Source organism: Coloeus monedula (genome assembly GCF_965178545.1).
Source record: "Coloeus monedula genome assembly, chromosome: 9".
Classification (NCBI taxonomy): domain Eukaryota; kingdom Metazoa; phylum Chordata; class Aves; order Passeriformes; family Corvidae; genus Coloeus; species Coloeus monedula.
In genome coordinates, this window is record NC_138789.1 from 21,462,417 (window position 1) to 21,487,501 (window position 25,085).

General features: G+C 43.5%; 1 protein-coding gene across 1 annotated transcript in view; it reads left to right on the top strand.

Moving 5' to 3' along the window:
* The window catches only part of PTPRF (protein tyrosine phosphatase receptor type F), a gene marked incomplete at its 5' end in the record, with an annotated part of 246,182 nt that overhangs the window by 136,063 nt on the left and 85,034 nt on the right, over positions 1-25,085 (top strand). Inside the window, 2 exons of the mRNA XM_082287496.1 lie at positions 4,428-4,616; positions 20,890-21,000. Coding sequence (XP_082143622.1) covers positions 4,428-4,616; positions 20,890-21,000 — 300 coding nt within the window. The remainder of the gene's footprint in view (positions 1-4,427; positions 4,617-20,889; positions 21,001-25,085) is intronic.

The window sequence follows — 25,085 nt, forward strand, 5'->3', positions numbered from 1 at the left end:
CAGGATTCAGCTGTCAACAGCTGTGCTCACCACAGACTCCTCTGCAGGCCTTTTTTGCAAACAGCTGTTATCTACACTCCATTCCATGCTGGGGCTGATCCGTGCTTCTTGTAAGACGTAAATTGCAATTGCCTCTATGTCCCTTATCATCACTTGATATTTTGAGTGATGCAGAAAATAAGGACACACCGAGGGGTATGTCTCTCACAGCAGCATCCTCAGGGAAGGTAGTTTTCTGGGGAGCTGGGGAACAAGCCATGTAATTGTAGCTGCTCTAAAGGAGGTCTCAGCTCCAGTTTGGGGCTGTGGGAAAGGTTTCTTACCTTAGCTTTTCCCTTAAAGATGAGAAATGTGTGGCACAAAAGAGCTGCATGAGAGCAAGGGTTAGATTTCTGTCACCTCAGAAAGAAGATTAGCAAAGGGAGCTGTCAAGTGAGAGGAGATATCCTCTGCCCATGCTGTCATGCTAGATGCCAGAGGGACATTCCTGTCTCCTTGGTGACTGCTGCTAGCAAGACCTCAGCCTGGCTGTGGATTTTCCAAGTTTCACTTTGTAACTGCAAAACCCACTCGTTTGTTCTTTCCTCTCTTTTTGTTTCCCTCTCCTTTCCTCCTGCCTCTCTCCTCTATTCCTACTTTCCTCTGTCATTTCTGCTACTGCTGCTGTAGTCCATGGAGGCAGTTAGAGCTTGCAGTGCCCCAAAAAATCCTTTTGTGCCTAGATTTTGCCTTCTCTAACCTAATGCCTACCGTCTGAAAGTACCTGAAACCCAGAAATAAAAACTGGTTTTGATGGTATGCACTTGAAAGCAGATTCATAGCCTGTTCTAATGTGCATTGAAGGCACACTGGCTATCCTCGAAAAAAACCAAGTGCTGACAAATTCACTTTCTCGAATTAAGAGTATCCTCATATTGGCTGGAATAGGAGGTTGGCTATTACTGACAAACTCCATGTGCAGGCAAGTTAGTGCAGCGAGCAAGGGCTGAAAGGAGCCGAGGCATGACTGAGCCTCATAATTATACCTAGATTAGACTTTTGCCTGAGGGCAAGGCACGGCAAGAACAGCTCTGAACTCCTATCGTCCTCGCCTGTAGTGTTTGAACACAGACACATCCCTCGCTGTCCCGGTGAAGTCAGTAGCGCCAAGCCCGGCTGGAACAAAGCCCCGTTATCTCTACAGGAGTGCTGCTGACAGGGCAAGCATGAGCTTGTTCTGGGCTGTGCTATGCGGTGTGACCAGCTCAGGTTTTCTCCATAGCCGCTCTTTTCCAGGAGGGTTTTGGGGGGCTGCCAGAGCCACACAATACGGGGGAGAACCAGAGTGGTTGAGCTTCCTCATTTCATGATGGTACAGGTACACCTTGGACCACCTCTGGAGAAGGTGATTGTCCTCCCCTTGAGCTAGTGCCCTGACCTTGGTCCCAGTACATGTCCCCTGAAGCTACCACAGAACTAACAGCAAGTGAACTAACTCCATCCTCTGGGTGTCTGAGGTGTCATCAGAGAGCAGCTGTCAAATTTCCCCAGGCATCTCACCACACAGTGATGTGAGCTGGGACTGCAGCCTCCTGGAGGCACACTGCTGCTCAAACACCAGTGCTGCCTCTGTGTTTGATTAACAAGGGATCAAGCGAGTCCTTGCTTGGTAGATGCAGGCATGCCAGAACTGCTTGCTGGAGTTTTGGTGGCTTCAAGCTCCAGGCATGCATGGAAACTGGGCTGTACCAGTACCAATGCTAGCTAGCCCAGGGAACCTGCTGTGGCTCTGACTACGAAGGATGCACCATTTCTCTACTACTGTCATTTGCCACAATAGTTTTGGGGCTTGTATGTAGTTAAGAGGGAAAAGGCTGTGCACTGCATGAACCTTGCATTGCTGGCTGTGCTTGTCTGTGTCCAGTACGGTGTGGGGTGTGAATACTGAGGATCATCACATGGTGGTAACCTGTACCCTCTGCTCAGCTGATGAGTGCCCAGTGTTGTCACCTGGGCTCTGTAATGACTTGGTCTTGCAGGGGGTGAATGGTGTGGGCGCAGTGCTGTATTTAGCTTTGGAGTCTAGGAAAGTCTTGAGCCAAGAGTTCTACTACAGCAGAGGCAGCTTTGCTACTGGGTGTTTGTAATCAGTGTCTCTCTGTTGCACTCAGTGAAGTCAAGGTTAGATGGTGTCATTTCTACTGGTCTGTGGCTCATCACAAACTGCTAATTTTGATTGAACAGTCACTCCAGTGCAGCAGACCGGTCGTGTACCTGTGGATCAGACACTGTGAAGGACTCTCTGGTCTCTCTCCTGTCTGTAGACAGGGATTATTGCAGATGGGAAGAGATTTCTTGCACAAATGCTGTTTTCAGGTTTGCTTTTAGCTATGTGCTAAGCTTCCACACAGACTTTGAACAAAGTTAACTGGGTGATACTTAGCTCTGTGCATTCTTTGTAAAATCTTGTGCAAGCCAGAAAAGATTGTCAATGGTAATCATGGTGATTAAATTAGATCACTTCAGGGTTTCAGCCTCCCCAGAGTAAACATCTGTTTTCAATACCCTAAATAGCAAGATGCTGCAGTATAGGCAAACTGGGCCTTAATCCAAGGGACTGTCATTATTTACTGGTTTCTTCTATGTATCTTCCTTTGCTCTTCAGTCTATACCATGTTGTACTTTTGTGTGTACTCTTCTTTTGTTTCTTTTCAGCCATGTAGGAGTACACATTGTGGTTGCTCAGTATTGAGTGCTTCTGTTGCTTACTATTGAATGCTGGTGCTGGTGTCATTCCAGTTAAGCTCTATGTACCTTTTGTCTCTGAAAATCAATGGAGAGCAAATTTTAAAAGAACTAGTTTTCATAGTACCTTTCATTAAAAAAAAAAATTCCATTTATGTTTGCTCATGATGAGGGAGGTTTCTCAGGAGGTCGATCTGGGAGACAAAATACAGTTTGTGCTTTTAGTAAACATCAGGAACATTTCTTCCTGTAGAAAACCTTGAATGCTTTATAGTCACTCTCATCTAAGTGATATTCCCAGGCATTTTTTTGTTTCCAGCAGATGTTGCCTTGTGCTATGGTCTTGATTTGCAAACAAGTTAAGGGTCTTGGGAATTCTCTTGAGATCTTAGATAGAAATATGCAAGATTAGCTACCACAGGCCATGTTCGTGCTGCAGGTGTGGCAGTAGAGGTAGAAGGAAGCACCTGAGGTGACCTATTGCTAGTATCTTCCTGTGAGGAGTGAGGGGTACAGTTCCAGATGAGCAGTGGTTGCAGGAAAAATCAGATTGCAGCAAGTTCAGACTCCTCTGGGACTTGGGAAGATGCTAAGGTATTGTTTGTTTAAACAGTGCAGTGAATTGGGAGCCTTGCAGAATCGGATTTGACAAAGTTTGCTTAAGGTTCCTTAAAATGGGGAAAAAAGAAACACTGAAAATAATTGAGTTTCTGGTGCTTTAAAAGCTTCTTAATGTTCCTCAAGTTCTTTTTTTCTGCGAAAGTATGTTCTTTTGATTGCAGTTCAGGCTTAGCAGAGTACAGTACATCTTGCCACAGAATGAATAAATGAGCTCAGTTCTGCAGCTGCTATTGAATGACGATGTTGGAGCATGCCTTGGCTTATCAGTGAAGGCTGCCTAATGTATTCCACCCAGCCTACCTGAGTGTGCTCTGCAGCAGCAAACCCAGTTAACTATTTTTCTACCTGCCGTATGAATGGTTTTAGCAGTTAAGGGAGTGCTTTGTTTCATAGTATTGTAGTAAGCCATGCCAGAGCATGCACTGGGTGTTTCTCAGATGCCTCTGTTGCTCTCTGCAGCCCAGAAAATGCACCAGGAGCTTGCCACGGCACAGCCTGGCCAGGCAGCTCATGAGCAGCGTGTGGCTCATTAGCTTTACATTCATTAGTTTCTAAAAGCCTTCAGAATCAGATTTGGAGGCATGAGTAAGAAATTTACAGTCTATCCTACCAATGTGACAGAATGTTGCTAGTCAAAAAAAAAAATTAAGTGGGCCTCTCTGGACCTTTCTGAGGGATTTTATTGTTTAGCTGTTGTTTTTCAAGATGCCTCAAACTATTTGGCTTTGTGTTTGTCTGTTATCTTCAACTCAGTCCTCCCACAAAAAGTCAAATACCTGCTTTTACTGAATTATTAACAACAATGGATGGAACTTATGTATCAATGAAAATTATTCAGGTTTCCCAAGGTAATTGATTTAAATGGAGTTAAATTTAGTGGAAGCTTCTATTGGTATAATGAATGCTCATTATAGAGCCTAATGTGCTTTAAGGGCTTGATAACCTTCTCAGTAGGGAAGTCAGGCTGCTGTTTTCCAGCAGAGGCACAGATGCTGTAGGGTGGCACTGCTGTCACTGCAACTGTATCCCATTGCTGTGCTGGAGTGTTTCTCTTTAACCTTCTGTGGTTTTTCCTCTTGCAGAAGACCACCTCCCAGCTGGCTTCCCAACCATTGACATGGGCCCGCAGCTGAAGGTGGTGGAAAAGGCCCGCACAGCCACAATGCTCTGTGCTGCCAGTGGTAACCCTGATCCCGAAATCTCCTGGTTCAAGGACTTCCTGCCCGTCGACACTGCAACCAGCAACGGGCGAATCAAGCAACTCCGCTCGGGTAAGGTAGCAAAGCAAGTAAGCCTTCCCAGCCTCCTCACTCTTCCTCCCTTTTCTCTTTACATGCTGCTAGTATTTTCTCCCTGAAACACAATTCTAAACCCAAATGTCAATTTGCTCTGAGCTTCTTTCTTTTACAATGTAAAACCAGTTTTTGGAGCTGATCCCCTCTGGCAGGATATCGTGGCTTGTTAAAAGGAGACATTAGAATGGGCATGCATTTTGGAACATCACCTGGATATCTTCTTTGGTAGACCATCTTGATACTGCCCCAAATACTTGGTAGGCTCAGACATTTCACTACCAACTCAGTGCGTCTCAGGTACTTGTTAATAGGAGCACAGTGCAAATCAGGATAATGAGATACTGGTTGAGATTTTACAATCAGTGGCCATATGCACCTTTACTCCTTATACAGACTCTTCAAGGCAGTGCTCTGCTTTCCGTTGAGCTCGTTACCGTCCTTACTGTGTGACACCACAAGAATAAAGAAAAATCCAAAAAGCAGCAATTCTGTGGATTTCAGAGGAAGGTGGACACAGTTTTGAAATACACCATTTCTTGTTGATTCTTTTGTTTGGCAAGCCAAATACTAGCTTTTGAAATACAGACGATGATTTCTTGGGGGTGGCTAAGAATGCACTCATTTTAGCAAGGAGTTCTTGTTTTTCTACTGCACTGTTCAGTCTCCCAGGACTGTAAGGCCCATTAGAGAATTAAAGAAAATAAAATGTTGCTTTATTCACTGATGAAGTGGAGCTCCCCAGTGTGAATTAGAGTGGCTGTTTAACAATGCACAGCATAACTACACAGCAGCTTTAGTCTGGGGAAAAGAGCCCCCAGTGCCCTCCACGAAGTACAGAAGGGACCAGAGCTGGAACAACTTTGGTCTAGAGAGGTCTCATGCTTAAATATGAGGCTGACTGCCTTGCATGGCCATGATTATTTCTGGGCACTCCAAAAGCCATTTGTTATAAGTGCTGCTGCCAGGGCATCACCATCTTCTTCTTACTAAGGTGAACATTTTGAAATATTTCCCCATAGCAGGAGCCTTCTGCATACATCTGATGATGCTTGGATGATAAGAAGTAGGTTTGTACTTGGAGGAGTGGGTAAGTGAGACATCACTCTCAGCAAAAATAGAACCCAGCCTGACACTCCTGATCCCACCTTGATGTACCAGTGAACGCTAATTATACTAATGCATTTATAGTTTATGAAATTTCCCAGTGACCTTTAACATATCTCCCCCACAACATGGTTTAGTCTTGATCTGTTTGTGCTGGAAGAAAATATCACACTTGTTAGTTATTCTGAGAAGCTTTAGGAAGCAGCAATAGGAAAGTGCACATGGATGTGTTTCACTTTGTAGCTGACTAAATCAGCATCAGAAATTACCATAAATGAGCAGCAAGGCAGCCTCTGATGCACTTGCTGTACATTCTCCAGCCTCCTTTTTACAGGCACTTGGCTGCCTCTCTACCAGCTGCTTCACAAGTTTGGTGAGATAAAAAGTTTAAAAACAAACTAGTAAAGCCTGTCATAGTGTCCAAGTTTTGATTCCTATTTGCTGTTCTTGAGCAACGTCTCAATTGAATATTTCACCTGGGATTCAAACTCTAGAGCTGGCTGCTTGCTGAAGACACAGTAATTACCAAGGGAGGTGTCAAGGGAGCCTTTTAGAAATCAATGAGCAGCACACATCCTCAGACTCACAGAAGAAATTGATTAGCTCTCTAATGTGGTATGGGAGGTTTCTACAATTCAGTGCAAGAGACTTCCAAATACGAGTTTGAAGTTTTGTTTTCAGGGATCTGGTGATACGATGCCAAGATTCACGAAGGCTCTGCTGCGCCCTGGCAGGAGTGGGGAGCATGAAGCTTGCAGTTTCTCACGGGCCAGAGATTCAACCCCTGCTTGCATTTGTGGCTTTTTCCTGTATTTGTAGTGGACATAAAGTAGGGCCAGCACTTGGAAGTGCCTGAGTCCCACTTAGGTGATTGCAGCACCCTGCATGAGCAATGTGATGGCTTGGCAGTTTCCCATTCATTCAGCAAGGTGCTAATTGAGCTCTCCAACACTGTACCGTAGTTGGGCAGAGTTGTTTTTCAAAGAAAAGAGTATTTAAATAGATACCTCATTATATGGTAGAGTTTAATAGTTTGCAAAGTCTCTGCTCCATTAAGATCATATCTTATAGTCATCCTGGCATATCTGCATGAATGTCAGTTTATACTATCTCAATCTAAATATACGCTCATTTAATTTCATTTAATTAAAACCCAATAAAAGCGAGACAGATGCAATATAGTTAAAATAGCTACAGCACATTGTGAGCCCAGTACTGTGTATATAGTGTCCGACCTTCAATGAGTACATTGTATATTAATATTCAGATGTATGAAATACAGGTCATGAAGGTCAAAGCAGCTTTGGAGTCTGACTTAGAGAGGGGGTTGAGGGATGATTTTGTTTCTTCAGGCTCCTAGTATGGAATAAATAGAGGTAAAGAAGCAGCATGTTTGGAAAAGGTGCTCTCTTCTGACACTCAGAGTTATGTGGGCTGGCAGTGCTCTGGGGGCTTCAGGCAGGTCTTTGAACTTGCATGCAGTCAGATCATGTGCCCCAGGGGGCTCTGAACATCCGTTTCTAGAGTTCTGTTCATCTTCTGTCAAGGTACTAGAGTTTGTGGTTTAAGACATCCAAGCCATCATCTTAGGCTTTTCTAACCCCAGAAAATTGGTGTCTTTGTCAGGACCAAATGGGCAGTTTATAAATCTGCCTTGTATCCTACTCTACCTCATTTAGTAATTATACCTGTATGTGTGTATATTTGTTTTTCCTATTATGCCTTCTGACAGCATAACTCTATATTTGGAGGGCTTTTGTAACTCTTTCTCACCCTTACTTAGGTTTTTCTTCCCAAGTAAAGCTTAAATCTATTTTAAGTCCAATTCTTGGGTAGTTTTGCCAGTAAATGTTAGGCTAATAGCTATAGAGATGAGAACACAAATAGATACAGGGTTTCATCTGTGTTATCACAGATCAAGGCAAAAGCAAGGTTTCTGACTCAGGCTGGTTGTAGCAAAATTCTCCCATGTTCATCGTGCTAGTATTTCCCACCTCCTGCAGAGAGGCTGCTTTTCTGCAAGTGCAGTGCCTCAGGACAACTCCCTGTTCTCCCCCCGGGGTGTGTAGCTTCACTCACTGCCTCTCAGTCAGTGACACAGGATCTAAGGCCAGCTCTGGGCTGGGAAACCTCCCCAGCATGCTAACACATTTAAAACTTGTTTGGCTGAACTGATTTTAAAACTGTCCAGGCATTGTAGTATTGCAGGTGATACACACATGAGTTCTGGCAGCCAATCAGTGCTGCACCTCTAACCATGTTTTAAAATCAGTTAATGATGTGGTGGAAACTCTCTCAGTATAGATCAGATTGTGCTGATGCTTCACAGTTCTTGGATCAGAAGCTCCTGAGGACTTAAAAGCAGTTCAGTTGGAATTCATACTCTCAAAGCTCTTGATTGTCTCTTGTGAGTTTCATAGCTGAAGAATTGCTCTTCCACCTTTCTCTTCTGAAAACTTCTGAACAAAATGTCAAGTTAGAATAAATAGCTATTCTGACTGTTAACATATATCTTTGCCATGTAAGGAAGCTCCAGAAATTCAGAAAGCATTATCTTTCATCTAATAGAGAACTTGGTGTTACAAAAAGTATCATTCTCTGTTAATCACTTTCAATTAACTGAGTTACAGAACCATGCCCTAGATCCTAGTGTGACTTTCAGGCAATTAGCTGCAAGTAAAGTATTAGAGAGGACTCTGCAGGTGACTTCAGTCACTCTCTGGAAAAGTGAAGGTGCTTCTAGCAAAGAAGCAGTGGGAGCTGGCTCACCATATCACCTTGCTGCATTTGGGCTCTCAGAGTTACCAGCAACTGTTTTCATTTAGGCTTGATCCTATCAGTAGAAGCATTACTTGCTTGGAAACAAAAGGAATACCCAACATGCACAGAGCAAACATGCAAAAAGAGGTGGTGTCTCTTTATCCTAGTGAAGTGGCCATGATGTCCATATCCTGCTTCACTGGCAATACCCAGCAGTCAGCATCCAGCAGATGTTCAGCTCCTAGCAAGGAACAGCTTTGAGTCCAGACATCAGATAGGCATCGACTTGGGACAAGATGTAAGGACAGCCTAAAAGAATGGAGATTAAGTAGTATTATCCAAAAGGATCAGGGAGCCCACACAAGGATGGATATTGTCTCAGAAAGGACTGACTGGAAAAGAGTTGAAGCAATATAGTGGCCAACAACAGCCAGTTGACAGCTGAAGTTTTGTCTTCTGGAAGAGCCTAAACTGCACACCTCGGTCTTGCTGTGTGAGGTGCACACAGCAGTTGTGGAATACATTCAGAGTCCCTGTGGCATCTGGTAGCAAATAGTCTTTCCTGTAGTACTTTCAGTCTTGAAAGGAGTTTCCCCTAAGCCAAAGCTAGGAAGTAGCCAAAAGCATTGTCAGAGTTCTCTGGGATTCAGTGTTGTACTGCCCCAGTCCTCACATGAAGCTAGCACGAGCCTTGGTTTCTCTGCTGATGTTGCTTTGGAGTGTTTTTTTGGTGGTTTAGGTTCCTACAAGGAAGTGGTATGTTGGTAAGCCTGTGATGAGTTTGTCAGCAGAGTGAAGTCCCTTCTCCAACAGAACTTCTCCACACTGGGAAATACTGACAGAAATAACCCCAGGTGGTATTCCAGTGTGTCATCCTGTGTTTTTCCTTGCTTTGGGTGTCTGACTAGGTGCTTCCAGTACACAGAGAATGTCAGGGCCAGCATTTATTCCTGACTGAGGTGAATATATGGGGTGTTACTCAGTGTCTGTTAATCATAAAGAGGAAATAAACTCTCCTTCCTTATAAATGTTTCAAACCTTTCAAACACAAGGAATTGGGTTTGAAGTTTGATCTTGGGGTGCCCTTTGCATAAAGCGGCATGGTGATCACAGGGCACAAGTTGGCCTCAGTAACCATTTGAGTGATGACACCTCCCTCACTTGATGGACTCTATTATGTTGGCACTCTGTGGCCTGTGTACTGTGATTTGGTCCCTTTGAGGGACACACTCTAAAAGGACAACAGACAGAGATGAATCATAATATGATGTGAAGGATAAAGGGAAACTTCTGTTTGTTCCTTCAGGATAAGGAAATCTGGGGTCCAACTGAAAAGCCTTGTGTACACTGTGTAATGGTGTCCTCTGAGTGAAAAGTGAATGTCTTAACTTTGCAAAGGTGAGAGAGACATGGAACAAAGGCTACAGTAAATACAGCAAGCCTCTGTGTTGCTCCCACAAGGGTTGGGGTACATTCAGGAGGATTGAAATTCAACTAATGAAAAAATAAGCTGGCCACATTTAACATTTTAGGGAATCTGCTTCAAGTATGCAGTTGCTTCTAGAGCTCTGTATAGACAATTGCATAATAGAGAAAGGGTTGAGCCTCTACAGGGAGTAGATACAAAGATTTCCTGCAAATCTTCTCAGTTCTAGGACAGAGCAACAAACCCTATTTCAGCCAGATGAGAGATAAGGAAGTAATGTTTTCAGCCCCTTGGGCTTGTGTTCAAAGTCATTGCACCATTCCCATGGGAAGTGACACACTGTGGTGATGCTTTTCTTAACTCTGAAAATTGTGGAACCAATGGGGCAGGGGACACACGATACACCAGAGGGGGAGTGCCCTAGACCAAACAGAGCAAAAATACTGCTTGGCAAACTTTCCAAACAGGCAAAGAGAAATAACCCTGTTTTCCATGGCTGTGCTATTCCTTGCAAGTATCTCTGGGTATAACTGTTCTGTTAAGGGTAGCAGTAGTTACTAGGATAAGTAAGCAGCAGATTTTTTATTGCAAGAGATTACCCACAACTTCAGTCACTGCAAGATTTTTTCTGATGTTTCAGTCATCTCTGGGTAGAAGACATCAGAAAATATAACAAGACATAAAGTTAAAATGGGGTAATGTCATCTTGGCAGAGGAAAATGCTAAAATGAGTAGTTTGAATTGCTGCTCCTGCTTCAAAAAAGGGACTCTGCCTAAAGGAAGGGTAGTTAGGAAAGAAAAAGAATAAGTATAAATATTGTAATTACTTTTTAAGAGGCAAGTTAAATGTGCTTAAAATATGCTGCCCTTGTATTTACAGAAATTCTTTTGTTTCTTTCCCATTGGGTGATCATTGTTGTGGATAATGGAATGAGCTGTAAATCTGAGATACACGACAGTCTTGTATGCATACTGGTATTTATTAATCAATACACTGAACATGATTTGACACACTGTGTCCTGTTTAACCCTATTTTTCTGTCTGTTTAAACTCCTCAGTTTTCTTTGGTAAGTGCTTGGTATTCAGATCCTACAAATCTGCATAAAACCAACACATACCATGAACTGCCTACAGATTCAATTTGCATGAATCTCTCCCTTATACTAACAGCCTTCATATGTGCAAATTAAGACCAAGGGGACAAAAGTGGGGATTAGAAGGGTTCCTTGCCAATTTGCCCAGCTGGAGCTTCTCCATCATACTTCAGTATTGATTGTACACTGAACTCAAGACACTGACCAGTGGAGCCTCCACTTGCTAAATACCTTGACCTCATAAAATGAACCTTTATAGATTGTTGCAACAGGATAATTTAACCTCACTCCCAGAGAAGCCCTCCTTATAAGATACTCTTCATTACAGCATGTAAAATTATCTCCAGTGCCTTATAAAGAGGGTAGGGATTCCTTTCTTCTGCTAACATCCAAATTAGGCAGGAACAACAGAGGCTAGCGTGCCATTGTTACATTACCAGAAACCACTTCATTTCGAAATATTTCTGTATGTAAAGTTAATTCTGCATGACACCAATTTCTTGGCCAGAGGGAACCTGATGCAAGGGTTACGCGAATGTGGAGAATGACTCAAAACTGATTCATTACGCTTTCCTCTTAGTTTAATGTCTTTAAGCAAGCAGATTTTGTCCCACTGGTCGTTCTAACCTCAAAGCCAAATTGCACCGAGTGCCCGCAACCATGCGCTTTCCACCCCTCCTGCCCAGCACACTCACAGTCACACAGCCCCAGGACACACCCTCCTTGTTCTGTATGAGGAATGAAGGAGCACTGCACCATCTCCCCTAAGTGTCCTCCATCTCAACTGCTTGAACAGTGGTGTGGGTGAATGCAAGTGGTGAGGCCAGCCAGCAGTGCCACCTCGGCAGCTTAGTTTGGCCCCTGTTCATGAGGGTGGGGACTTCAATGGAGAGATGCAGGGCTGGATGCTGCACTCCTGACAGCAATAAGCTTTACTAACCTCCTGAGAGTGTCACTCTGACTTTTATTGCACATCAGTTTCTTTTTGTTTATTCCTGTCGCGCTAATACAAATTCTAGCTTTAAAAAAACTTTCTGCTTTTTAGTTATAATTTTCTTCCTTTCCTCTTTGTACTAATGCTTCTCTCTAATCTTATTTGCATTCAAATTACCTCACCAGGTGGTACACCGATCAGAGGTAAGAATGCTGAAATGTGCCTCCAGTTGTCACGTCACTCCATCTCCTGTCTGCCTTGTCCCTTCTCCTCCGGTGTTTCTCATCTCCAGCTTTTACTCTCAGCCCTAACTCTGCCAGTGCGCTCGCTCATCTGCACTCTCCCACTAGTGTGTTTATTTCGGTTGGGTTTTAGCGTGATTTCTTGTAGACTCATCCATTGCAATTTTGCACTGTTGAAAGGGGGTTATTCAACGGAAAGTTTGCAAAAGTTTGGAAAATGGTCCCAGGCCTCCACCACAGGAGAGTTGACATCTCTTGCAGCTCCTGAAAGTCTCTGAACTCCCCACACATTGTGACCTCGGAGGTCTTTTGTCTCTGGGTTTTCAGATGGATTACTTTGGTGTAAATGTATGGAGGTAACATTTTCACAAGAGAACAATTAAATTAATCTGTGCTGCTGCTGATGGTCATGAAAATCTAATTGGAAGGAGAAAAATTCTTGAAAGGTTGAGCAAATGTGACTCTGAGATAAGGAACACCTTTGTGTTCCACATGTTTCTCTTTCAGGTGTACTCACCCTCTAATGTGGCGGCAGAGCAGAGAACCACTGACCTTGACCCCTTCCTTTCTGAGCTGGACATACCGATGTTGTTTTGCAGCATTAAGATTTGTTTTAAATAGACAAATCAGAAGCACATCTGGCTCTTTAAGCCTTCATTAATTAAACCCACCCCTAGTTTGACAGCCCAGCCCAGTCTGGCGCACAGTTCCTGGCTAGTTTTCACAGCCTGTATGCACCAGTAATGACTTTCCATTGGAGTGTTGTTTTTTCTAGCCTAAACACTCAAAGCTGTCTCTTTAGATTAACTTTAGCATGTTAATCAGCATTATGTGCTAAGGCCCATCTGAATTCTCTTGTGATTTTGGTTACCCCTCTTGAATGACCTCTGGATTTCTTGACAGAATGACTTCTACCTATAAATCAACACAACCTCATTCGTTCAGATTTCCCCCTTCTCCCTTTTCCTCCCCCTTTTCCCCAAATCACTGCTGGAAGTTAATAATATGACTCTTGTAACTGGTTCTGTTGCTGGGGGTTAATGTTTTCAGCTCTTATTAAGTGATTTTAGAGTAAAGGTGAATCGCTGTTTGATACGTATTTGCATTAAGTTGCCTCCGTAGCAAATCTGGGTCAGGGAAAAAGACTGCAAACCTTCTTTTTATATGAATGGGCTTACCATATCTGTCATTCCTCCCTTTGGAACACTTGAGATTGACAGCTGTGATGTTACAAACTCCTTTAAACTATTTCTTCGTCTCCTATTTCTACTGCAAATGCTAAAATGAAGTGACAGATGGAACGCTAACTCCATCCGCTCTGAGCTCCCGGCCGAGCACGCTGAGTGTGCAGCCATCCCAGGGCCTCCCCGCACGCTTTGCTGCACGCCTCTCCTAGCTGATGACATTAGTGACTCAGCACCAGAACCACATGGATGCTCCATACGTCCTGCTTGGGAACCGATCGCATCTCTGTGAAAAGAACCATCCATCTCATAAAACATAAGTTTCCCGCACCCCCACCCCCTTCCCACCCCCATTTGAGTCCTGATGAGGTATTTTAAGAGTGTTCTTGACATTATTTAAAATATATGTGTCCTGTTTGAATGTCAAAGATGACATTTCTGTGAGAGCAAACAGAAGCCACGTGCTGCTCTCTGGCTTCTAGAGGATTTCTGTCAGCCTGATGCCTTTTATTTAAAATGGAGGTCATTGAATTTCTAAAGATAACGACAGATTAGATGAAAGTGCTTTTTTATGATGGTGAGGTTATGTCCATGTAGAAGTGACTGTTCTGCCATGTTCTATACCCAGCTGCACTCTTGTTCCTCATTAAGGTAAGTTTGATGCTTTGGAATCCATTAATTTGGTCTGAAAGGAAGGGTGAAGTAATTATTCTTAATGAACCCTTTTGGTAATAATGTTGGGGGGGAAGGGGTGGTTTTGGTTTGATTTCATTGCTGCTGTGACTGTCGCTAGGAGTTGTATGTCTGGAGTTCTTGGGATGGTATCCAAGACATTTCTGTCAAGAGCAGTGGCAAACCCACCTGGAGGGAACAGCATGTGGCTAGACAGAGGATGATCTGAGATATTCTGCCATGCACCCCTCCAAACGGGAGATTTTTATCTCTAAATAAACTCATTTGACCTTACCCCCACATATTTGGTCCTTTCTGTCCAAGACATGTCTGGCGTCCCTGAAATGGGAGGAGCTCTCATCCATAATTCAGAATTTCCATTTGTAGCTTCACTCTTTACCCCTCTGGGATGGTCCCAGGTAGTAAATTAATATTGAAATCCCTGTTTGTTCATCAGAAAGACACAGAGCTGGCAAATGCCTGTCAGATTAGGCAAGAGCTGGCTTCTTAAGGTGACCCACAGATAGTATCAGCAAATCCATGTTTAAGCAAGTTCTGCCCCATTTATATTTTGAAAGTAGAATATAAGATGTTCATTTCCAGCATTTCTCTACAATTTCACTCACTCAGCTTTGTGAAACCTGGCTGCATTTTCCTGCCCTGGGCTGTAAGAGAGAGCAGAACTCAGTTGTGTTTCTAGTGGGTGCTAGACTGAACAGGCACTGGATCAGATACACATGAGGAGGTAAAGAAATATCATCGTCTCAGGCATTATCCCTTTCCAGTCAGATTTATTTGTTACTTTTCTGTCACCACAGGAAATATCAGAGGTTCCTATACATAAGAGTATTTCTTCCCTGCAGACGTCAGCATAGCAGAGGTCTGTCTGAATTAACTTTAGATCAGCTCACTTGGGTGTCAGAAGCTGTCTGGGAAGCCAGGTAAACACCTGCACCAACTTTTGTATAGCTGTAGCTAAACCTTTTCCAGTCCCAAGTGAACTGGTTTAAATATAGCTCCATTATTTCAATGCTATCCTGCGAGCTGGAGCGTAAAGCTATCCAAAGAGATTAGAGGAAGCTAAAAGAATTTTGCTGTTTCTTTTTGAGTATGTGTTTGTACATTTGGTTGTACTTTGTGTATTACAGGATTTTTTTCCTGTTTCTTGAGCTTTTCCAGTCACCAAAAGAAAGCAAAAGAAAAACAATTTTAAAATGAGATCTGCTTGCAGGAGAAATGTCAGGGGGAGGCTGGGTGGGTAGTGCCTGGAAATGCTTGTCATGCCATGTTTCTTACTGTCACATTAAGATTGACTTGTGTCCCTTTAGAAGCACACAGAGGTGTTACTGTGCTTTTGACAGTGCTGTAGTTTTGCTTCTGAGGCAGAGTCCCCCGAGATTCCCTGTACCTGCTAGTGAGAGATCAGAGCATCCTGAAACTCTGCTGTCTAAGAGGAGGCCTCACACTGCTGAGAATGCTGGGTCTCATCTCCTCCCTCTCTGCCCGAGTCCAGTTCATGGCAGCAGTCAGGTACTATCAGCAGCTGCCTCTGGTGCTCAGGAGAGTGATTTCTCAGCACTGCTGCCATCCAGAACAGGCCCCTTGTATGCCAATCCCTGTCCTCGCAGGCATAATAACCATAATGAACACTAACAATGAAAATATATTTGTAGCTACCTTGTTTTGCATATTTGGCAGTGCCAATAGCTGGTGGAGGCTAGGTACAATCCTCTGTAACAGCTGGGAGATGCTGCTGTTATAAATTACCAAAAATAGCGAATATGGGAAATGCTTATTTTCATTTTTAGTGACTCTCGTGTGGTTTGGTGGTTTTTCACAGCTCCCACAGCAAGTGTTTGTTATCTCAGGCAGCAGCCAGGATGTCAGAGTCCAACTCCCCCACTGTCAGGGTTTCACATTATTTCTTTGTCCACCATATTCACATTTATGAGTCCTTATTTGATCTGGGATTGTCTCTGACCCTGCTCCACAGCTCCCTGGATTTTTGTAGAGAAATTCGCCTTCCCTAGGAGGGAATTTTTAGCAAAAGGGATTGGGACCCACACCTGAGCACTTGTGGAAGAGGGAACTGGCTGAAGAGGGGGGCTAAGAATACTGCTGGAAGAGAAGTCAGGCAGTATTTATGTGAAGGAGGCTGGTGGGAAGCAGGGGGAAAGAAAAGGGAGGGTTTTAGAGTAGCCATGTGCTGTAGTGTGCAGGTAGGCAAAATTTACCTCTTTGCTGAGAGGAAGGGCCCTGGTCAGGTAGCTGGGTTCATTCCATCTGCATTGCAAGTCCTTTCCTTAGATGAGTGCTGTGTCTGCAGCCTGGTTTCTCTGACTCTTGGGTACTTACAGGACCATTTCATTCCATGTCTTCATTCCATGATTTTATAACCAGGGCAAAAAGTCAGTCCCCTCGTTGTGAGCCTGGAGGACTGAGGCTGTGAATGCCCTGATAGAGAAAAAGCTGTTCCCACTGCTGGGGATGGAGCTCCGACCTGAATTGATACAGAAGAGTGTTGCCCCGGGAGCTGCGGTGTTTGGCTCCGTGCGGTGCTCTCTGGGAGAAGAGGGCACAAGCACCCAATGAGCTACGGAGCAGGATTTCAGGGAGATCAGTTTGTATGGCAGCTCAGAGCCTTTTACATTTGGTTTGTCACCTAGAGAAGAGAGTGACAAGCCCTCCATGGCACAACAGTACCCAGCACTGCCAAAAAGCATCCCTTATCAGGATCTGCCTTCCCCATGCTTTCTCTGTGCAGGGCACTTTTTAAATGTTTCTTTTAACCACTGTCACTGCAACTAATGATTCTGCCTGAGCACAAGTATATTTGAATAGATAAGTATCTTGGAAAGCTGCTAAAGGGGCTGCTGTCTGTGCCTGAGTTAAAGAGCAAAAGAAAAGCTAGGTGAGGAGGGGAGGGGCTGGCAAGGAGATACCAGCAAAGAGGAATAAGGGATATAAAATAAGCAATGCTTGTCAGTCAGAGGGGCTGACTCCTGCCCTCAGCCCCAGAAAACTCTGCCTTGTCACCATTCTCTCTGGCACTGGAGGGCAGCCAGGGGTTTTTCTCAGGAGCTGTCAGCTGTCTGATAAGCTGTGTTGTCAGGAGCAGGTTTGAAGCACAAGCAAGACTGACGTGACATGGCAGCATGGTGAGGAACTGTTCCCCTCTTCCTCTGGAGCCCTGCTGCAGTTCAGGTGTGGAGGAGCAGCGGAGGTTGAGTGATGCTCAGCAGGGACAGGTTTCACTCTGATGTGCACGTGCTGCTGCAGAGCCCCACAAGCTCCCAAACAAGCTGTTCACTGCTCCTCTGTGTACTTGTACCATGTCCTGGTGGTCGATGGTCCTCATGCATCCACCAAAGCCCTGCTATCTCATTGCACATCAGGACTCAGCCACACAAATGGGAATAAGGCACCTGGCACGGGAGCACTGGAGGCGTCCGTGTGAGAAGCCTGCAGTAACATCCTGTGTGAACAAGACCTCACTCAGCAACTTATACAACATAAATCCCAAAGTAATGAATAAAAGTAAATCAGCCTTCCTAGCCCTGGTTTGCAGAGGCACCGAAGATTATGAGATGTTGACAGGGCTAGGAATAGAAATCAGGTCCTTTGCACTTCTCGAGGCAAACAACTCTCTTTGCTTTTGAGTGTCTTCGGATGCAGCTTCCATGAATTTCAGGGAAGGATGCTACTCAGAACTTGGATCTTAACTTTCTTGTACTCCTTGTGTCCTGCCCAGCCTAAACATGAACCCTCCAAGAGATGATGTCTCTCTCTGGGACCACTGAACTAGGGCTGAGAGCATTTTGTAGGAAGTTTTTTTCCAAGTTTCAGATGCATTTCTGTCTCCAGCTTTCTGATTCCAGAAATGTCTGAGCTTCTTAACTTTATTCATAAATCTTTGTACTCCGAGACACCCTACACTTGCCTAGATCCATCACTTAGTTGTAGGTTGTCTTTCAAGAAAATCCCTCCAGCCCTGCTGACTGCCATCAGTTTACCACGATCCTTTCAGTTTCTGCTGGCTGTCAGCTATGCTGCAGGATCTTTATGTTTGTCTAATGATGATTTATTGCAGGACCTGTTTTCTTTCTGGTTCATTTGCGAGGTTTGTGTTAACTTCCTTCTGCTGTGGGTTCTTGTCTTCCTCCTGACACACCATAATTTGAATAGTTGTGCCAACCCAGACAAACCCAGAGTCCCTTGCCCAATGTCCCTGAGCAGTTTGCAGGCAGTTGCTGACATGTTGCATGTTTATAATACTATTCTAGAAATTGGTCCATGTTGACAGGCAGTAACAGCATTTCTTTTGAAACTCCCCTCATTTTCTTCATCTCTTAAGTTTTTTCTTTCTACTATTGAGGTCCCTAAAGATGAAAAATAGTTGGACTGACATTTAAGAGGCATGGTGATTGTGAGTATAAAGGGTAAAAAAATTACCGGTAATATGTATTAAATGGCAAAAAGGGTCATGTAAAAAGGTATGTGTTTATGGCAGAATTATCTAGGGATCTTACTTTTTTTCTAGGCAGACACTGCTATCATTTGAAGCTGGCTCTGCTTCCAGCCCAGCCAGCTGGGTTTTTTGTTAAGCTTGGGTATATTTTGCAGCAGACAACTTTTCCCAGACAAGCTTGATGGAAGCACTTGGAATGAGCTCTGCAGCACATGCATGCCCAAGGAGTGATGAGCAGAAATTACAAAGGGGGTAATACATGGTGAGTTCCGGGAAAATCCTCCTGACAGAGAGCATAACCAGGCAGTGGCATCAATTCCTTGAGGAAGTGGTGAAAGACCTATCACTTGGCACATTTAAAATGGGATTGGACACGACACAGGTACATTTACAACAGGGAGCAATCCTGCCCTGGCCCCCAGGGATGCACAAGGTAACCTAATAGGTCTTTTCCATTTCTAGATTCTCTGATTCTCTCTATCTTGTCAATGCTGGGAAGCTTTGTCCTGCTCCACTGCCTATCATGCTACTGTCTGCTTGAAGATGTTTTTCCCAGACAGGGTATAAAAATTCACTGTCCTCCCTAAATTAAGCAGCAGAGCTCTGTAGGCTTCAGCCTGTGGGCGTCCAGAGCACTGTGGCCAGGCAAGCTGGCAGGTCCTTTTGTTAGTAGGTGGACTTTTGCAAACAAGCTTTCTCTGTCTAGCTGAAGCCTCATTTCCAGCACTAATGCAACAATAGGGAGGGCTCTGTACATCATTTTTATTATATGGCAGAACCCAGGGAAGTTCATTTTTCCCCATGACATATAGGCTTATGCTACAGTCTCAATTTATCCTTCTAAATAATGTAGGTGGCGGTGGTTGATTCACATTAGTTTTTCTTCTGTTCTGATGATATGAAAAACTGAGTTTGACCTCTGCAGCTTGAACTAGCAAGAAGGGAGAAGGCAATTTCACTAGCTATTCTCAGTGTGACTCTCAGTGGTCATTTTGAACCGTGGTGGGCAGAAATGAGTTCAGATCATTACAAGCAAGGGGGTTAACATCTTTTAGTTTGGTATATGGTTTGTGAGCAGAGCTCCCTTCTTGCAGGCAATACTAACCAGCAGAATCTGAGCACTTGGAGGCACTTAAAAAATTATTCCCACAATGCCTGGGGAAAGTAGGCAGAGCAGCAGCCACTTCAGTGTCTGGCCAGAGGCCACACACTCCTGCAGTGCCAGGTTGCTGTCATATGCATCTTGCTTCTTTCTTTCTCTGCCTCTCCATCTTTTAGTCTGCATATGGAGCCCAGTTAAGGGAGTTTAGGTGTGGCCAGTTGAGCAGTCATCTGTGCTGGGCAAGAATTTGGATGAAAGGCCAGGCTGCCAAGCTGAGCGCTGCTGGACACCAGTGGAGTAGGCTGAGTAGATGAGAGCAAACCAGCTTAGACCATCGCTCACTTCCACATCATGGGTCCTGCACAGGTTCCACATGTGAATTGCCATTCTGTGTGCCCTGACAATTACTGCCATTATTTAGACATGCCCCTCCTGCATTTGGCACTTTGGGGATGGGATCAGATCATGTCCCAAGAATATGCAGCCTGGGATAAGCAACTGTTCCTGACCTAAAGCTGGGGAAGCAGGCACTGCTGGGACAAAGGGAGGGTGGCCTTCATGCAAGCATCGTGCAGCAAATCAGTTGTATTACATTGGTGTGTATTTTTCATGTCTCAGACTGACTTTCTTGTCTTTTTATATCATATATAATGAAATCTGAAAAAATATGGACATCACTAACATGGAAAAAGCTGATGAAAGGCAAAGGGTTTTCTCAAAAAGAGATGTCTTTTTGAGACATCACCAAGGAAGAGTGGTTGAGGTGGGAGGGATGGGACTGTGCCAGTTTCTGCAGGAAGGTTGCATTTTGTTGAGTGTTTGCTAGGCTTTGTGTGCATCAGATAAGAAACAGCTACAATTAAGTGTGCTTTGTGCTTGGCTGTTTTGATTAAAGACTTATTAAAGGTCCTTTTATTAGACAGGAGTCCCATATGAAGCTGTAATTAATATGTGTGTATGTGTATGTTTTTTTCCTTTATTGAAGCAAAGAATATAAGTGGTTGGGATGGTTAGAAATAAATCAGTAACTGTTTCCCTGCACATTAGAAAAATAACAATAATCAATTTCACAAGTTTCTAACAGCAGACTGGGTACCTTTGGCTGCATGCTGGTACCTTGTGGGTCCAGGGAACATCATGAAATACTTATCCAGGAAGATACCTTAAAAGCGTGGGGCATGGCCTTCCTTTTCAGAGGCTGTTGGTTTGATTACCAGATTTGCCATAACCTGAATTATCTGTTTCATCTTGTTTGTGTACAGGAGCTCTGCAAATAGAGAACAGCGAGGAATCAGACCAAGGCAAATATGAATGTGTTGCAACCAACAGCGCAGGAACCCTCTACTCTGCCCCAGCCAACCTTTATGTTCGAGGTAAGAGCAGCTTCCACCCAAGGAGGTCACTCTCCTCCTTCCCAAAATCTCCATGGTTTTCAGTGAAAGGAGAACATTCCCTGCCTTCGTGTCCTGGTTGCACTGTGCATTGTGTGGTGGGGCCTTTTGTTCAAAAACCAGCAAGTTAAGTTCAATGATATCTTTGATCCATGCTGTGTTTGACTCACATTTCTGGAAATCTGTTTTTGCTGTTTATATGGTGTTATGTAAAATGCTGAAATATGGGCAGAATTGGAATTCCTTTCTGCCTTGAACTTCTTACTTCTGTGTCATAGTTGTCTTGATTGGGACAAAGGGCTGCTTAATCCTCGCAGTATAAACTAACCTTTGGTGGAGTAGTGTAAAACTGGTCATGCTCTGATCAGCCAGAGGTGCTCAGCTATACTGAGCCAATATTTAGGCCTCTGCTTTGGAATGTGTACTTTTAAAAACTGAACAGCTTTTTGGAGTTGTCCTAATCCATCTTACATGCATCAATGATTGAGCCTTTGGGTATTAATGGCTCACACTGGGAACCTGCTGGAAATTAGCCACAATTCATGTAAAGCAATTTTTCTAATGGTTATGCTGTGTTGCCAATTTAAAACTGTTTTCAACATACCAAATAACAAGGTTTTATATTAGGATAGTCTCTTGGCAGTTTTTTTGCTCTACATTGAAGGTGTTTGAATTAGCTTGGAGAGAAGCAAGTGCTGAATTCCCTGTACACTTTCTGTTAATTTCGGCAAGAAAAAAATGTGCTGCTTCATATGAAACTCTGTAGAACCAGAGTCATTGGTCAGGAACCCCCTGGGAAATGTAGTTATGGGTTTTCCCAAGAAAATAAAGAACATTCTTGTGCTCGTGCTTATTAGGAGGTGAGAACCAGATTTTATTTCCATATAGTAAATCAACAGACTAATAATAAAATCTCATATTCGTTTCTTCCTTCCTCTGATTTAAAGAAAGAAAATACAGTCTTAAGGCTGTATATGCATTGGTTAGTATGGAAAGAGGACATGAGAATGATAAAGTCTTCTCATGCTGTGTGTTTACTTCTAGGGGTGGCTTCTGGCATTGTTTTTGTTGCTTATTATGGGGGACTGCTTTTTTATTTTGCAGCGTAATTTGGATTATAAAAGTCTTTGGAAGACTGAAGTATCCAATTAAGCATATTCAGAAGATGAAGCTATATCTATGCAGTGGAATCACTCATTTCATTCTCACAATGTATTTATGGATGATTTTAAATTCCCTGTATTCTTGCAATTTCATTTTTCAGGCAAGCTGTACTAAAACTCATCCCAGATTGACCCTTTGCACTCTGAGAGAAAGGATTCTAGTTACCAGGCTGGCTGTTCTTGCATAGGTTTATGTGGATATCCAGCTGTACTGCTGCAGTATTTGGGATGCTTTTGCTTCCTGTGACATGCTCAGACTGTCACTGTTCTATTTTCTGTAGACATGTGGCTGAAAAAGGCACAAAAGCTTCAAGAGGTAGAAAAGCTTCTTCTTAACAACTTTACAATTCCTTACTAATGAACGCTCTTTGTTTAGCAAATGAATCCCAGAGGACTGAGGAGTGTACTGGATTTTACACTTGGCTTGTGCTCAGCAAGGTTCATCTGCCCTGTTGGGGCTAAGCATGGGCTGTGGGTGGTCTGCACACGTGAGAGGATCCTCATGTTCACCCACGAAAGCATGTTCTTAGACCTATTTTGCTGTTAACTGCCGCTTTTTTACACATAAATTTTTGAAACAAGCCTTTTTCTTGCACTTAATCTTTACAATGTGAGTCTCCAGCTTACATGATCCTGATAAAGTCCTGCTCTATATTTAAGACATGACACCCCATAAATTGTGATGATGCTATCAGATTATATTTCCTGTGCATACTACATCCTAGATGGTACTTTGCTTACAGTTTCTGATAGCAAATGTTCTACCAAAAAAAAAAAAAAAGTCTTAGATTAGTTAAAGGCTTCAAAAAGTTACTCAAACCAAGAATAGTATTTTATTTCTTTAATGCAAGGAAAAAAATAGAAATATCTTACTTTCTCAGGTCTGGGATACAGAATAAAAAAAATCCTTTTTTTTTTCTTTTTGTGTTAGTCCTACAGTACTGTCATTAGAAAGATCAGTGACTTGCAGAAGGATCTTTAGAAAGTTCCTGCATCTTTACTGGAGAGGACATTTGTTGATGCTAAATTACAGTGGAAATTAAGTCTGTGGGCTGCCCCATCACTGCTTGGTGGTTTTATAATGATTGACCTCATTGTAGTGAATACCCAAGGAGTCGTCCACTTCCTCAGGAAGCATGGCTGAGTGCTGAGCAGCAACACTGATTTCCAGTCTGTGTAGTTCTTGGGACTGCTTTTGCCTGCTCTCATTTACAGCCTATTGTTTTTCTAATAGTTCAAATGTTTGTTTGTCTCTTAACTCTTGGGATTTATGTTTTTGATCATGTTCTCCCCTTTCCTAGCCTCCCAGGTAATCCTTTGTGAGTGGGCTATGTTAGAAAGCACAGGCTCATTAGCATCTTTATACTTCTCTTGCTAACAAAGGAAGAGGCTGGGTGCTGAGAAGGAGTATACAGGCACTGCTCAGGGCTTTCTATATCAATGAAAAAACAGGAGGAGGAAGGAGCAGGCTACACCAGTGTCTTGTCTCTGTAAATCCTTTAGAGCCCGCACTTCTGCACAGATGGACTTCATTAAAAGTTAAAACATTTCCACACCAGGGATTTGTAAAGGAAAATGGATGCATTTTCCTTGGAGCTATTATTTTCATCTTACTAAGTGTGCTGGAAAGCAACCCTCATAAGCTTTCTGCTTCTGGACTGATGGGTCTATCTGGCTGCTGCTGCTGAGCTGGGATGGGGCTGGGATCAGCATTGGAAGCTGACTGCCTCCCACTGCTGGAGAGTGGCACAAAACATCCAGACCATCAGAGGAGCAAGAAGAGGGTGAAAGCAAGAGCAGGGAGCATGCCAGGGCAAGGTGGCTATCTGGGGCATAGCAGGGACTTTGAAGGGAGCAGCACAGTGGCATATTCCTACCCTGCCCTTTAACCACAGGCACATTTGCCAGTGCTGGTATGGATGTTATTGTTACCACCGTGAAGAAACACACATCCATTCGTGGTCCATGGTTACATTTACCACAGTATATTGTAGCAATGATTAGGTTTGGGACTTGATGGTGCTGCAGGGAGAAGGGAAGGGAATAGAAACATATGGAAGATGTGATTCCTCTAATCCAGCGAGCTTACTGTCTAATTTAGCAGCAAAATATCCAAGACATTGATTCAAGATATTCAAGAAATTGATTTAAGAGTAGAAGGCAGATTGGACCTAGTGTGGAAAAAGAAAAAAAGGTGGTGTCATTTTGTCATGCTCGTTGGGAGTGCAGTGTAATTGCACTGATTCACCTATACTACTGGGTTTTTAGGAACACATTTCACTTTTCATTTGCCTACAGCTTCAGGGACATCTGCACAAAGAGAAAAGCATTTTCAGCAAAAAAAGTCTTGTCGTATGAAATGCCTGTGAAAGTGGTGGCCTGTGTGGTATGCCCCTCAACAGATGCACTGTTATTCCACCCTTTCCCTATATGAAGGGGGTTTTCTACCCTTTCCTTTCTCTACACATGAAGCAGATGAGTAGGAAGACTGTGTGTAAGAGTACACTGTGGAGTTCACTAGAAGTGTTCCCCAGTGCTGCTAACAGCAGTGAGCAATGCCAGTGCTATTAGAATAGTACTTCTAGGACCATTGGCTGCATACTTGCCATCAAATGAGAAATCTGCTGCCCAGTTTTCTCCTCTTAAGTGCTGCTTTTCAGGCCTTCAAGGCACAGCACAGTGGGGCAAGTGCAGTGAGTTCTCTAGCCCAAAGTGCTACACATACTGAAAGAAGGAGCTGCACAGTTACTTTAAAAAAAAGACCATTTAAAACTGAATTATTTGACTTGTCCCCAAATTGCAAACTAGTAAATCAGACAGCAGTAAATAGAAATGGTATTACTGCAAAAATCTGTGCTTTCTTGATCTGCTTTTTGAAAGGCCAGGCTAGCATTTCATTTGGCA